Genomic DNA, 15,307 nt, shown 5'->3' with positions numbered 1-15,307 from the left:
TAACAGGTTGTTCAGAAGTATATGAATTGAGCTGCTACATGGAATCATTGTGTTAGGCTGGCTGTATTAGAAACTATTCCAACGCGTTAAATCCCAGCACTTGGAGTGGAAAGGAGTTCTTTTGGCAGCATCCCAACTTTTTTTTTTTTAATGAGTTAATTAAATTTCAGCTGTGGTCTCTCAGGCCTACCAAATATCAATCTTAGGCCCGGGGGCGTGGTTATCGTCTTGGGCCTCTGGGAAGTTCTCTGGGGGATCAGGCCTGAAAATACCGTAAAAGGCCTTGTTCTCTCTATTCTAAAGCCTTGTTATGTTCACCTTCCTTTAAGAGCGGTATCTACAATTATACTGAGCAGAGAATCCCGAGCCCACTGCCTCCAAGGTTCATTCCTTGGCTCCGCCTCCACAGGCATCGCTCGCCCAATCGGGAGCCGATCTGCTACAGACCACACTCCCTTTGCCTAGGCCCCGCCCTCCCAGAGCGCAGCTGGGCCTAGGCTCTAGTTCGCGTTTTGAGCCGCTGGTGCCACCATAGCTTCTCCAGAGGCTGCCGCGGCGGAGCTGAAGCCGTCGAGCGCGATGCCCAAGGGCGCAGTGAGCTGGGTCCGAGCGAACGGGGGCGCTGACGAGTAGTAGGGGTTTCTGGAGCGGGTAGTGGAGGGGGCGGGGGGCGGGAAGCGAGCTCCCAAGGCCGGGGTCGGGGAGGGAGGCCCCCCCCCTCATCAGATCGGGCCAGCGCGAGCCGCGGCAGCCAGCGCAGTGCTCCTGCCCCTTGCCGGTGGCTTCGGCGGCCTCCTCCCTTGGACACCACAGTTACCATGGGAACACTCGGGCTGTAACCGGCGCCAGACTAGTCACCAGCCCTCCTAGAGCCCATCCCATACAACAGTTAAACGCCTCTCGCAGGCGTGGGCCAGACATTTCTTCACTCTAGGGGTCGTCCTCCCCTCGTAAGAAATCTAGCAGGCTAGGGTGGGGATCAAGATAGGGAAAGCCCATAGTAAGAGCTGCTGACAGGCAGAAGACACCTACTGTGATGCTAAGGTTGCTTCTGCCATCTCAGGCCAGTGAAAGTGCGCATCCGAAAGCCGTGTTGAGCGAGAAGGCAGTACCACGGTTGAGACAAGTCCTAAGGCTAGGCCAGGGACTGTCCTTAGGGGCTCCTCGTTATGATGGCTGGGGAAGGGTCAACCATTACCAGCCGCATCAAGAATTTGCTGCGGTCCCCATCCATCAAATTACGGAGAAGTAAAGCAGGAAACCGGCGAGAGGACCTCAGCTCCAAGGTGAGCCCTATTGGGAGCCAACTTGACCCTCTCGTGTACCTTGTTCCTCTTTCTTGGGGGTGGAGGGGGTCGGTGAAATTTCTCTGCAGCCTCTGAAAGATCAAATATGCTTATCTGTGATGACTTGATTTGAAGTTGGAAGAACAACAGCAGGCGTGGGAGGGCATGCTGAGACTCAGCCATGGGAAGAAGTGCATAGGAAGAAGCCAACCTGGGTTTCACAGGACCTCAGTTCAAACTAAGTGTGTGCTTGGGGAAGCAAGTTGACATTTTATGACTCAGTTTCTCTTCTTGGAAGAGGACAGTGAGATCACATACTCTGTAAAGGACCTAGCTGTGACTAATGTATAGTTAAGTGTAACAGTTGGGGTTATAATGCCGGACTATATTAGCAAAAAGAAATATACTAAAACACTTCATCTAAGACCTCAGAACAATTTTAGGCCAAGCTTGGTGATACATACCTGTATCCCAGCACTAGGGAGTCAGAGGCAAGTTCAGCCTGGTCTATATAATAAGTTTCAGGACAGCTGTGGTGTGCATAGTGAGACCCCGTTCCTGCCTTTAAAAAAAAAAAAAAAAAGATGTAGAAGATTGGACTGGCAAGATGGCTCAGCTGGTAAAGACATACTTGCCAGATAAGCCTGATCGACCTCCTGATTTGGATTCCTCAGACCCACATGGTCGAAGGAGTAAACCAACTCCCGGAAGTAGTTCTCTGACCTCCACATGTGCCTGCATACATGCCCACCACTAAGAAAGAAATATACTTTAAAAAAAGAAAACCTACATTTATTTAATTGGAGTTCCTTGGTTTCTCATGATAACATGAAGAAGTCACGTGTATCCAGAAGGACAGCTCTCCTAGTTTGCCCTTGCACACTGCTTGTTCTGGTTACTGTATGCCGGCATCCTTTTTTCTGGGCAGATGTTTATCTTCCATTCTTTTTTTTAAAGATTTATTTATTTATTATTGTGTATACAGTGCTCTGTCTGCATGTACAGCTGCATGCCGGAAGAGGGCTCCAGATCACATTGTAGATGGTTGTGAGCCACCATAAGGCTGCTGGGAATTGAACTCAGGACCTTTGGTAGAGCAGTCAGTGCGCTTAACCTCTGAGCCATCTCTCCAGCCCTTATCTCCCATTCTTATACTTGTCTGGGTTTTGGTCCTTAAGCTTGTTTTTTATTTATTTGGTTTTGAGTTTGTTTTGTTTCAAGACAAGAGTCTTGTTACATAGTCCTGGATGGATTCAAACCACAAACCCCTGCCATGGTGTCCTTAGTGCTGGGGTTCCTGGATGGATTCAAACCACAAACCCCTGCCATGGTGTCCTTAGTGCTGGGGTTTCTGTCATGCCCTGCTTATGTTTTAGTAAGCTTTGCTGGTCCCCACAATTTTGGGCATACAAAAGTAGAATACATTTAATCCCTTGAGGGAGTCTGGAGCACCATTCTCACAGGATCAGATTAGACTTTTGTCTTATTGGCAGCCTGTAAGCATAATAACTTGTGTGGTACAGGGCTGCCAAGAACAGAGTCCTTTGAGACAGCCACATTTTATTGCCATGCCTGCGACTCTTCAGAGATGAGCAAACCTGTTTCACAAAGATTTAGATTCTAATGGACAACATAGCAGAGTTCTGGAAGGACTTAGTGGGTTCCTTAGCAGAGACGTAATTGGCTTTGGTAAGGTGAACAGCTTTCCCGACTATTCTAACAGGGATTCTATTGAATTAAAAACTTGCCAGTTGTTTTTATGGTAGTGGGATTGGTGCCCCTTTCAAGGATTATTTATTTATTTTATTTTATTTTTTGGGTTTTTGAGACCGGGTTTCTTCTCTCTGTAGCCCTTGCTGTCCTAGACTCACTTTGTAGACCTGCCTGGCCTCAAACTCACCGAGGTCTTCTTGCCTCTGCCTCCCAGAATGCTGGGATTACAGGTGTGCACCACTAGTGCTCGGGTCATGGATTATTAGTAGTAATTGTTCTTATTCTCTAGAGGCAGAAGAATGGGTCCGCCAATTTAAGAACTCTTAGATACAACTCTCTTTGCCCATTTGTTTTTACCTTTTTACTAATTATTATTATTGCTGTTGTTATCATACTGTGATGTGTGAGAGCAGGTGCTCATGTGCCATGTGGTGGTGTGGATGCCAACATGGCAAGCAAGCACTTTTCCCTGCCAAGCCTCCTTACTGGTCCTAAAGACGTACTTCAGGCTGTCTTCCAATCCCTGGCCCTCCTGTCTATCTCCTCAGCACCTCCTACTGCGATTCCCCACCACAGCAGGTACCTTTGCTGATTCATGCAGCACTATTAGGCCAATTTTCTCTTATCTTTGGGCTTTTTTTTTTCCCAAGATTGATACACATAGTAGGGATATATTATGGGAGTTTAGCCTGTAGTATGAGTGCTTAACCTTGAAGTGGCCTAGAGTCTGGACGATGCCATGGCCAATCTTTAAGATTTCCCATATCTGCCATCATTAATGTGTTCAGCAAGTGTTTGTTGAGTGCCTATTGGGTGAATATCCAGTGATGACTAAAACACTATCCTTGCCACCAAGGAGCTTGCTTGAAGCTAATTAGACATGTAAACAAGTAATTCCAACCAGATTTGCTAAGTGTAGTTCTAGAAATATGCACCAAGTTGATGGGATTACAGGGGAAAGAGTTAGGAAAGACTTCACAGAAGAAGGGATATTTGAACTGAGTCCTGAGGCAAGAGAGGGTCACTCTAGGAAAACAGTAAGAGGAAGATATTTCTGGCATCACTATTAAACATCCTTGTTCCAAGTAGGAAGTTAGTGCTGACTTTTTAAACTGGTATCATAAGCTGTGTTTGTGTGCCTGCCTTCTCAGATACTCCTCGGTGAAGGCTTTCTACCTACGGGTGTTGTAAAAGCTTGCTCTGTTAACCCACGTAGGACCTAGCTTATGAGTTTCCCTAATTCACAGTAACCAAGGTAACTGTGGCATGGATTCATGGATACTTGATTTTATTTTGTGTTGTTTTATGAGATAGGGTCTCAATATAGCCCAGGCTGGCCTGGGACTTCCTATGTAGCCCAGGCTGGCTTTGCTTCTAGTTGGAGATCCTCCTTCCTCAGCCTCCTGAGTGCTGCGACAGTTGTGCGCTACTGTTCCTGGCCATGGCAGCTAATTTTGAAACAAAACTGGAAGATAAAAAGACATGGGAGGCAAGGAAGGAGGGATCCATAGCATTATGCAGCTATTAACTCACGGAGCCTCGTAGCCAAGACAGGCCTCAAACTTGTTTTGAATCATAGCATTTTGCATCACCAAACTTTCCATTTATGTCTAGATCCGTCTCCATGTCTTCCAGAGCCAGAGGGACTTCCCTGACTAGTTCTGCTTCTTTGAAGCCAATCTCTAGTTGTCTTTTTATGTGTGTCTTCATTTTCAGTTTAAAAAAAGATTTATTTATGCACTTTATATTCATGGGTACTTTGTCTGCGTGTATATCTGCACACCAGAAGACAGTGTCAGACAGTTGAGCTGCCATGTGGGTGCTGGGAATTGAACTCAGGACCCAAAGAAGAGCAGTAAGTGGGTGTTTTTAACCACTGACCCATCTCTCCACTCCCCATGTCTTCATTCTCTCTCTCTCTCTCTCTCTCTCTCTCTCTCTCTCTCTCTTTTGGTTTTTTGAGACAGGGTTTATCTGTGTAGCCCTGGGTGTCCTGGAACTTGCTCTGTAGACTAGGCTGGCCTTGAACTCAGAGATCCGCCTGCCTCTGGGATTACAGGCATGTGCCACTGCACCTGGCTTTGTGTCTTCTTTTTCTAAAGACAACAGGAAACACGTTCTTTATCCCTTTCACAGCCCGCTGTGAGGTTCAGTGTAAACCACATAGTGAGAAGGAAAGGAGCGTGGGATTGAGACAGAGATGTCAGTGTAGGTGCACTTGGATGTCCAGGACAGTAAAAAACGGCCAGGAAGCATTGTGATCTCTTGAGAAATCAAAACCCAGAGTAATGAAATGATGGAAAAGAAATAGAGAGAGCATGCTCACTAAGGGCTTTTTATTCAGGAGAGAGCTATTAAAATGGCTAAGTATGGCTTAAAGCCTAGGTGGGAGAGTAGTAAAGGGGAGGCTTTCGTTACTATAGATAGATTAAATGAGCACTGAGATTTATTTTATCAAGCTTTTTCACGGGGAAGGGGGTTTCTACAGTAGAGTATTGGAGAAGTCTGGTTTGAGATTTCATGCTAGGTCTGCAGACTCCTGAAACACTTGAAGCTCTCGGTTGTAAATACCTTCCAAGCCCAAATCCTTCACCTTTGTCACTCTGATCTCAGGTCTCAGCCGAGGCTGTTTTCTTTAGGATGAAGTGTGTGCGCTCTTGGTAGCTAACCCTCTTCTCTCCTCATCTTTTCCCAAAGTTCCTGAAGATTTTCTGTAGAGGGAGCTTGGGTCATTCTGTTTTTACAAAGGACAGGAGCGGGCTGAGGCTGAGCTGGCAGAATTGAAGCTAGGACACAGAAGGATTGCCTGTGCTGAGGGGTTGCTTTAAAATCATCTTAGTCACTGTTACTCTGGTCTACATTGTATGTTGTTCCTTCTGACAACACCAGGCCGGGCGACTGGTTTCTAGCCCGATCTTAGAACCGCACAGCTATTCTTGTTCTTCCCTGTGTGGATACCCGGTGTAACTTTGGGCCTGTTACTATGTACGGTATCTCTAAGAAGAGTGTGTAGGTAGGGTTCATGAACGAATGCGAACTAGCAGGAATCTAATTTCAGCTTTTGTGCAGGGTTTTTGTTTTTTGTTTTGTTTTGGTTTGGTTTGGTTTGTTTTGGTTTTTTGGTTTTGTTATTTTGTTTTTTTGGTTTTTGGTTTTTCGAGACAAGGTTTGTCTGTGTAGCTTTAGCTGTCCTGGACTCAACTTTGTAGACCAGGCTGGCCTCAAACTCACAGTGATCTGCCTGCCTTTCTATCCCAAGTGCTGGGATTAAAGGCATGCGCCACCATGTCTGGCTCTTTGCTCAGCTTTTGAGCCCAGATATTAGTATCGAAAAAGCCTTTTCTGCTTTTTTTGGTAGAGGGAACTATACTTATTTTCAAAGCATTTGTGAATCATCAGGGCTACCTTGATGCTGATGGCCTGGAAGAATGGTTAGTGGGACCTCAGACTGTTAACATTTTTAAAATAAGCATCCTGGGGCCTGGGGATGCAGCTCAGTTGGCAGAGTGCTTACCTAGCATGCACGACACCCTGGGTCCCATCCCCAGCACCACACACATCAAGCACAGGAGCACACACCTACAATCCCAGCACGGGGAAGGTTGATACCAGCCTGGATTCTGTGAGACCCTGTCTCAAAAACTAAAGAAAGTAAACCTTGTTCCAGGACCCGTTCTCACAGTGGAAGTGGAGCCTCTAGAGTGGCCTTTGGTAACTGTGTGGATATTAAGTTCTATCGGAAGCCACTGCCGGTTATGTACCTCAGGCCTGAGCACTACATTCCTGCCTTCTGTTGGTTTCATACCCAAGTCCTCACTGAGGCTTACTGACAGTCCAGCAGTCCAGCCTGGGATGTATGCTCTTTTCCTTCAGTAGTGTTTTATCCTTTGTCTTCTGGACTCAGAGCTGCATAAACTATGTTGGGGTGGATCTAAGAGGCTTGCACTGCTGTGAGGTCAGACCGATGGCGTCAGTTGTTGTCTTACTAACACAGTGCCCCAGGAGTTTCCCTGAAGAGCGGGAAACTAGATGATACCATCTGATGAGCCGGGGCCAGTTTTACGTCTCACCATTCCTGGACCGGCTTACTCTGGGACTCCTAGGAATGAACAGATTTCATTCTTTGATATATACTCTCTGAACTACACTTGGGATAGACTAGAAAAGAGGTCTCAGCCAGTAGCTTAGCCCCCTACTCCCCTTAAACTCTGTGTCCTCCTGCCTCAGCCTCCCCAGAGCTAGGCTGTTGTGTGTTCTGTATTGAGGCTTATGAAGTGTCTTGAAATCCTTCGATCAGGTGGTGTGCCATGAACAGTGCTACTCATCGGCTTTTGTCTGACCATCTTCCTTCAGGTACCTCCAGCCTTTACAGTGATTCCTTCTGAGAGAGGAGTCCTTTCTGCTCAACCCAGTGACACCTCTTCCTTCACTGTGTGAAAACACCCTTCAGCCTCTTCAGGCTGAGTTGTCTCCAGAGGCTCTGCTCATCTCCGCGGCTGCGCTCACTCCAGAGTTCCTCTCTCACTTTGCTGTTCAGGCCAGGCTATCCGGTTGGATCAGCCTTTGGCAATTTTTTTTTCTTTTGCAGTGCTAGGATTAAATCAGAGACTCAGATGGCTAGGCAAATAGTCTACCACCACACTATATCATGTCTCCAAGCCCTACCTTACCCCACTGAATCGGCCTGAGCTCCTACCAACTGGACATTGGAATTTCTCTCACTTCACTTCCATTTGTGACTTGTGTGTTTCTTCTTCTTCCTCTTCTTCTTCTCTTTCTCTTCCTCCTCCTCTTCTTCCTCCTCCTCTTCTTCCTCTTCTTCCTCTTCCTCCTCTTCTTCCTCCTCTCCCTCCTCCTCTTCCTCTTCTTCCACCTCTCCTCCTCCTTTTTCTCCTCTTCTGTTTTTTGAGACAGGGTTTCTCTGTGTTGTCTTGGCTGTCCTGAACTCGCTTTGTAGACCAGGCTTGAACTCACAGAGATCCACAGGCATGTGCCACCGCACGGCATGGTTTAATTTTTGATGAATGAGGAAACGCAGGTAGATAAGAGGCTTCTGCCTGATTCTCTGCCCCATCCTCCACCCCTAGACTCTCCCCTGGGTGTGGAACTGTTATCACTGCCCTTTGGAGAACAGTCAAGAGCTTGAAATCTGGGACTATTTATTCAAACTAAGCTTCTCTGTGAACATCGGCTACAAACTGTCCTGAGAATATCTGTTGGTTTTACCTCATGTTCAGACAGCGCTGTTGTTAGGGGAAGCTACAGTGTTTTCAGTAGGCTTTGTTATGTTAGACATCTGTTTGCACTGCCACAAGCTAAGCCTCTTTCTTCTCCTTGGTCAGTACAGAGCAAAGGGTGTTCTGTCAGCTGCCTTTCCACAGCACTCCAGCTCTCCTAGAATGCAGATCGAGGCTGAGCCACCTTTTTTGGTGTTTACTATTCTTCTGTGTGAGAATTCCACCCCTAGGGAGACATCAACAGCACCTGCTCCTTCCTCATGAAGTCCCAGTGATTGGAAACCCAAGTCACATTCCACCAGAATCCACCCTGGGGAGCCAGTGAGCTTATTGTGGGGAGAGGGGCATCGACACATGGGGGATACCAGAGTAGCCATAATGGAAAGTCTTCACTGGACGTGGATGAAGGCTTCTCCATAGCTGTGTAGACAGGGCTTCTACCACTTACTCTCCCCAGCCTGTCTGCTCTAGCTCCTCTTCAGACACCTGACAGCATGGCATACCCACATTTAGGATAGAATCACATACAGGCGTCTGCGAGGTGCAGAGGAAGCAGTGACCCCCCCAACCCCGCACCCCACCCTCTTCTCTGAAAGGCTGTAACAGTCGGCAGTTAAAGCATGGCTGATCTGATGAGGATGACAGCTGGTCTGCTTGCGATTGTTTCTTTTTTTCTTTTTTAAGATTTATTTATTTTATTTTACATATGAATACTCTATCTACATGTATACCTGCATGTCAGAAAAGGGCCTCAGATCACATTATAGATGGTTGTGAGCCACCATGTGGTTGCCGGGAATTGAACTCAGGACCTCTGGAAGAGCAGACAGTGCTCTTAACCTCTGAGCCATCTCAGAGGTTTATTTTTATTAAGACAAGAACTTTCTGTGTAACCCAGGCTAGCCTTGAATTCATGGTAGTTCTCTTCCCTCAGCCCTGCCTCCCAATGCTGGGGTTAGAGGCTTCTGCTCCCCACGCCCTTAACTTCCACTACCTCCTACTTAACACTTTAAAAGGGGGCAGGGAGCAAGGGAGAACAAAGGTGAGCATGACAGCCACACTGAGCAGCAGGAATCCTTAGGATTTGAATTTTTGAGTGTTGAGATTTTTCCACCTCCTTCCTTATTCAGCACTTGCAACAGCAAGGCCATGGTTCTCTTGCTTTTTCTTTTTTTCTTTTTGGGACAAACCTTTGCTAAGTATTGTAGGCTGGGTTTGAACTCACAGCCCTTCTACTGCGTTAGCCTACTGTGTGCTGGAGTGCAGGGAGCACCGCCATGCCATAGCAGTCATAGTGTTTCTAAGCCTGGTTTATGGTGGTGTCTCCTCAGAGTGCTGGGAGTGCACTTCACTCCCTCGCACTGCAACAGAAAGTCTTTGTGATGCTTTTTCAGATTTTCCTACTCTGTAAAAACAAGCATTTGCTAAAGATTGGCTTCTAAGCTCGCATCTCATCCTCCCCCAATGCTGACATGAGGCTGAAGATGCCCTCCCTCCTCTCCACTTTGCTCATAGTTGAGATTTAAATTGACTTGAAGATCTGGGAACACTTTGTGCAACCATATGGCTGATATCAGCCATCCCCACCCACCCCCACACACACATACACATACTTTGTCAAATGCTCTTTTAGAGGCTTCATGACAAGGGAGGACTTGTGTGGGTTTTGTTGCTGTTCTTTGCACATTTTGTTTTTATTGGTGCTGGGGCTAGAACTCTAGGCCTTGGCCTAATAGACAAGTGATGTACCTGGGAGCCAGACTGCCCACCCTATTCTTTGTGATTTGAGCATTCCCTTTCCTTGATGAGAGATCTGTCTCACTTTAGTGGTGCCTCCCGCCATTTCTTGGTATGTTCACCTGACCCCTTTAAGGTGCTGGCATGTAACAGAGAAAGAAAACTTTTTAAAAAATATGAAATATAACGCAGAGAAAAGTTTATGAAACATAATAGTATATCATGAAAAATTGCTTCTACCATATATGTTGGAAACTGATGACAGTTCAGATGGATGATGGATAGTACCCTGAGCTGGAGTTCAAAGCTTGGCTTCTGTAGTTCCAAAGCCCAAACGTAATCTATATTCTGTATCCCTCCCAAGGGAATCTTCATTTTCAAAAGCATGTCTAGGATTGTTACAGCCAGTGTACTGTGTACAGGTTGGAGACGGTGGGGTTTGTTTGTTTCTTAAATGATTTTATTTTATGTTAATGGGTGTTTTTCTTGAATATATATCTGTGTGAGGGTGTTGGATCGTCTGGAGCTGGAGTTACAGACAGTGGGTGCTGGGGATTGAACCCTGGTCTTCTGGACGAACAGCCAGTGCTCTAAACTGCTGAGCCATCCTTCTCCTAGCCCGCTTGTTGTTGTTGTTGTTGTTGTTGTTGTTGTTGTTGTGTTTGTTTTATCAGGGTATTGTGGCACAGGCCTATAATCTCAGCACTTGGAAAGGGGGAACAGGAGGCTGGGGAGTTCAAGATCATGGGGAATTCATCCTGGGCTACATAATATCCAGTCTCAAAAACAGACAGACAGACAGACAGACAGCAGTTGAGAACACACAGTGCACTTACTCTGTCCTCTGCTGCCTTAGCTCCACCGTCTAACAGCCTTTGCCTGTCTGTGTTCTTGCTTCTCTCCTCATCCCTGTGCTTTCCTGACTCTTTCCTCCATGCTTGCCCTGTGGTACATTAGGAAGCATTTAACTTGTGGGTCTGTGGGTAATTAGACGTCAAGTTGTGGCAGCTGTGTGGTTCCAGATGCCTGTGAACTACAAGCAGTGCTGCTGCTTTTAGAAATGGTGGGGAGCTGATGCCTTGGTCATCTCTGGGGCAGCGGGGATGGCTGGGTTTTCGTCTGAGGTATTGTTTGGCAGGCTGATAGCATCTCTTGTGTTCTTGAGGAGGACCTAGTGTAATGCTAGATTTTTTTCCCTCCAGCTGTACCTCTTTGTAATTTTAGCCCATAACCAACTTTGTTTTTTTTAAATCATGGAGAATGCTGAATGAAATCTTTATTTTTGTGAAAAACAGAAATATCCCAAATGTGCGATGCCAGGACTGACCTGGGTGATGACAGGATTCGGTGAATTTGAACACAAGCAGAAATGAGGTCACTTGCTTACCTGACTCCCTTTATCCGCGTGAGCTCCAGGGCTATAAATTTACTCTAGCAGATGTCTGCCCTTACCCGACCTCAGATCTGTATGGTTTTTTATTTCTTCTATCAAGTAGACAAGTATGGCCTGTAAGTGCAAAAATGTGGGTCTCAGGCCGTGCTCCCCAGCATTGCTCACACCCAGGGCCCCCTTCCTGGGACCACACTTTGAGTTAGCAGGCTGCTGGGGCAGAGTGGGTGGAAGGAGGGAAGTCACAGGAACACACACACACACACACACACACACACACACACACGGACACGGACACGGACACGTGTGCGCACACGCACTTACTCAACAACTTCCTCCCTTCAGCGGTCAGAGGGAGGTGGCTGCTCTCTTTATTTGTACAGTTGAGTCCTGGTGCCTTCCAGAGGCTTAAATGAGATTTAGTGACCATTAAAATGTGAGGTCCAAATAACTTCGCAGTTGTAAGGGTTGCTAATGTTAACAGAGAACAAAGATTTGTAGAGTATTGCTGGTGAGATTAAATTCCTTCTGGTTTACATTTATGAGAAGTCCATTTTTGGAGGTCTGGCATCTTTTGTTCCAACATTTAACATATCCTCAGTACCTTTTTCTTGCCAGTGATTTACCACGTGTCAACAATACCAACTGAACAGAAGGGTTAGTTATGTTCTGTGTGTGTGTGTGTGTGTGTGTGTGTGTGTGTGTGTGTGTGTGTGTGTGTTGAATGTGTACATGTGTGTGTACATGCTGACACTTGGTGTCCTGCACTATTATTTTCTGCCCTGTTCCCTCAAGACAAGCTCTTTGAACTGGGATCTAGCCCTATGACCAGCAAGCTCCAGCAATCTTTTCTTTACCTACATGAGGCCAGAGTTATAGGATCACACCAACTTTTTATGCTGTTGTTTTATAAGACAGAGTTTCTCTGTGTGTAGCTTTGGCTGTCTTGGAACTCACTCTGTAGACCAGGCTGGCCTCGAACTCACAGAGCTCTGCCAGCCTCTGCCTCCTAAAGCTATGCACCACCACTGCCCAGCCATACCAGCTTTTTATATGGGTGCTGGGGATGTGAATTAGGTCCTCATACTTGTACAGCAAGCATTCCTTCCCACGGCACCATCACTCCAGCCCACAATGTCCCCTTTGATGCTAACTACATTATAATTTATTTCAGGGCTATAGCAATGAGTTTTTTACAATTAAAAGTCAAAGTAGGAGCCAGGCATGGTGGCACACAACTTTAATCCCAGCACTCAGGGAGGCAGAGGCAGGTGGATAGATGTGAGTTTGAGGTTAGCCTGGTCTACAAAGCAAGTCAACGACAGCCAAGATTACACAGAGAAACTCTGTCTCAATAAAAGAAAAGAAAAAAGTCAAGGTAGGCACTGGAGCGATGGCTCCATGATTAAGAGCATTGGCTGTTCTTTCAAAGGACTTGGGTTCAGGTCCCAGGATCCATATGACAGTTCACAACCATTTGTGTAATGCCAGAGGTTCCAGGGAATCTTCACTCACCTCTAACCTCTCTGGACATGTAGGCATGCATGTAATGCATAGACACATACGCAGTCAAAGCCCCCCCACACACACATAAAGTAAGTCAAACTAATGAACTCACAGGGGACGAGTGAACCCTAATTGCCTATGTTAAAACAAAAACTATTGGGAACAATAGCAATGCCTTCCACAAAGCAGAGAAGTGTTATTTCTTTGGGGGAGGCTAATTTGTTGATTTTTAAATAATTGAGAGTTATATCAGCCCAGTGGTTTTAGTCTAATAATTTAAAGTCAGTGTGAAAACATAGTAATTTGATAACTCACTAAGTTTCTAATTTGTTACTACAGTGAAGTGTCTATTTAAACATTTGTGAAGCTGATCTTTGTGGTGCATCCCTGTAGTCCCAAAACTTATAAGACCTAGGTAAGAGGATCAAGAGTTCAAGGCCAACCTGGGCTCAGGAAGACCATGTCTTAAAACAGACCAACCACAAAGAAGATGCATTTTTTAAAAAAATATAAAAACAAACCCCACTAAGGCTGTATGAAGATGTGAGTGTATAGATCCAGTCAGACCTGATCAATAGCTAAAATAATTCTGTGATACTCACTAGAAGAAACACCTCATTTTAAAACATTTTTCATAATAGTGAAATCATTGATGCTCTCCAAGGAGCTTTCAATGGAAAGGCACATTTGTATGAAATGAAATTCCCTTTATCTGCTGAAAAGAATGACGTTAATCTGTCTGTTGACATGCAGTGAGATGTAAGATACATGTGGAGGACAACAGCAGATTGAACATGCTTTGTTAATGTCATGAAGACATACATATCTAGTAGTGTGTACACAGGAAAAGTGAGGCTACAAATATCACTTGTGAGTATGAGTGGGCTGTCACTGTAGTTCTATAAGATTTGAATCTGAAATAATAAGCCTGCATTATATTTGTAAGTAGAAAAAAGATATCAAAAATGAAAATTTCTCCAATTAGAATGTATTTCAAGTTTAAATATAAAATGTTTGGAATCTAAAATCTATATTCATTAGTTATACACAACTATTACTGAAAATATGTCTGGTATAATCAACTAGGTAGTTTGGGATATATGTATACACACACACATATACATATGTGTGTATATGTATATATATATATGTATTGGTAGAACATAAAAATACTTTCTTGGGCCTTGGTGGTCAAGAGCACAACTCACAACTACCTGTAACACCAGCTCCAGGGGACATGACACCTCTGGCCCTCCTGTGCTCCTGACTCATATGCATATACCCCAACAAACATACATAGACACACACACACAAAAATAAAAATAAAAATAGAATTTTCAATTTTTTTGAAACTCCCTGATAACCTTGTGAATCTGAGATGCTTTACTTCTCTCCTATCTTTAAAAATATTTTCTTGCCGATGTTTAGTCAATAAAATGTTTTGATTCTTTTAAAGCAACACATGCTTTGCGAAAAGAGTTTACTCAGGGTAGAGAAAAAAAAATAATGAAAATGTCCCATAATTTCAACACTCAGACCACTGAAAGGTAGAGAAAGAAATAATGAAAATGTCCCATAATTTCAACACTCAGACCACTGAAAGGTCAGACTCTGAGGATATGACATTTGAACTGATCTGTGCATGGAAGCTAGGAATTCAGTATACAGTGGCAGAAGAAATACAACCTAAAGCCCTGAGGCTCCTTTTGGGAGTAATGATTAATTTGGATTGACAAATGTGCATGTTTCTTGTAGGTGAATAGTAGGAAATGGAATTAGAATTCAGGGCTGCTGATGCTAGGTGCAAACATTTACACTTTATTCAGTTGACGACAAGAAAAAGAATAACAACTGCAGACAGGGATTGATACGAAAGCCTTTGCCACATCCAGGAAATGGATGAAGGCCCTGGGACTTGGGAGTCTTGTGGCACAAGTCTGACTGAGCTGGAGCATCTGGGCCTCCCCACAGGCATCTTGTCAGTCACACATTCACTTTATGCAAGTCGCCTTGTTAAGGAACTGTTAGTATTCTTCCTGCTGGCAAAGTTGGAAACAAGGGGGTCGAGGGAAACACCTCAGCTGTATAAATTGGTAAATGCTTACTTGGGACAGGGTCTCATATAGTTTGAGGGAGGCTGCCCTCAAGCTCACAGTGTAGCTGAGTTTCTAATCCTCTTGCCTCTAACTCCCTGGGATTGTGGGTGTGTGCTGCCACATCTAGCTTTAATTAGGCTCTTTGAGGACCAGACTTGAGTTTGTAGAGCTTTGAGATTCTGGTCTTAGTACAGAGAAGTCTGACATTAGAGGGGGAAAATTCCCTCCCCCATTCTTCCTGAATTTAACTGTCTCATATCTTTGCTTTTCTGGTAACCATGGAAGATAAGGGAGGGTCAGAAGGCATCCTCTGCCCGGCACTGGGCTGTTGAGGCTGCTTAC

At 45.2% G+C, this 15,307-nt stretch overlaps 1 protein-coding gene across 5 annotated transcripts in view; it reads left to right on the top strand.

The window, feature by feature from the left end:
* The first annotated feature begins 227 nt into the window (after positions 1–227).
* The window catches only part of MAPKBP1 (mitogen-activated protein kinase binding protein 1), a 57,230-nt gene continuing 42,150 nt past the window's right edge, over positions 228–15,307 (top strand). For 2 of the 5 annotated variants that reach the window (XM_084775555.1, XM_084775558.1), the window contains exon 1: positions 660–1,286. In XM_084775555.1, coding sequence (XP_084631681.1) covers positions 1,170–1,286 — 117 coding nt within the window. In that variant the 5' untranslated portion in view covers positions 660–1,169. Of the gene's footprint in view, positions 604–659; positions 1,287–15,307 lie in introns of those variants that run through there. The other 3 variants (XM_084775557.1, XM_084775556.1, XM_084775554.1) reach the window with 3 other exon arrangements.

The sequence above is a fragment of the Acomys minous genome, assembly GCF_964271855.1.
Source record: "Acomys minous genome assembly, chromosome: 3".
Classification (NCBI taxonomy): domain Eukaryota; kingdom Metazoa; phylum Chordata; class Mammalia; order Rodentia; family Muridae; genus Acomys; species Acomys minous.
The sequence above is the reverse complement of the archived record's forward strand: the minus strand, read 5'-3'. Positions and strand labels throughout refer to the sequence as shown.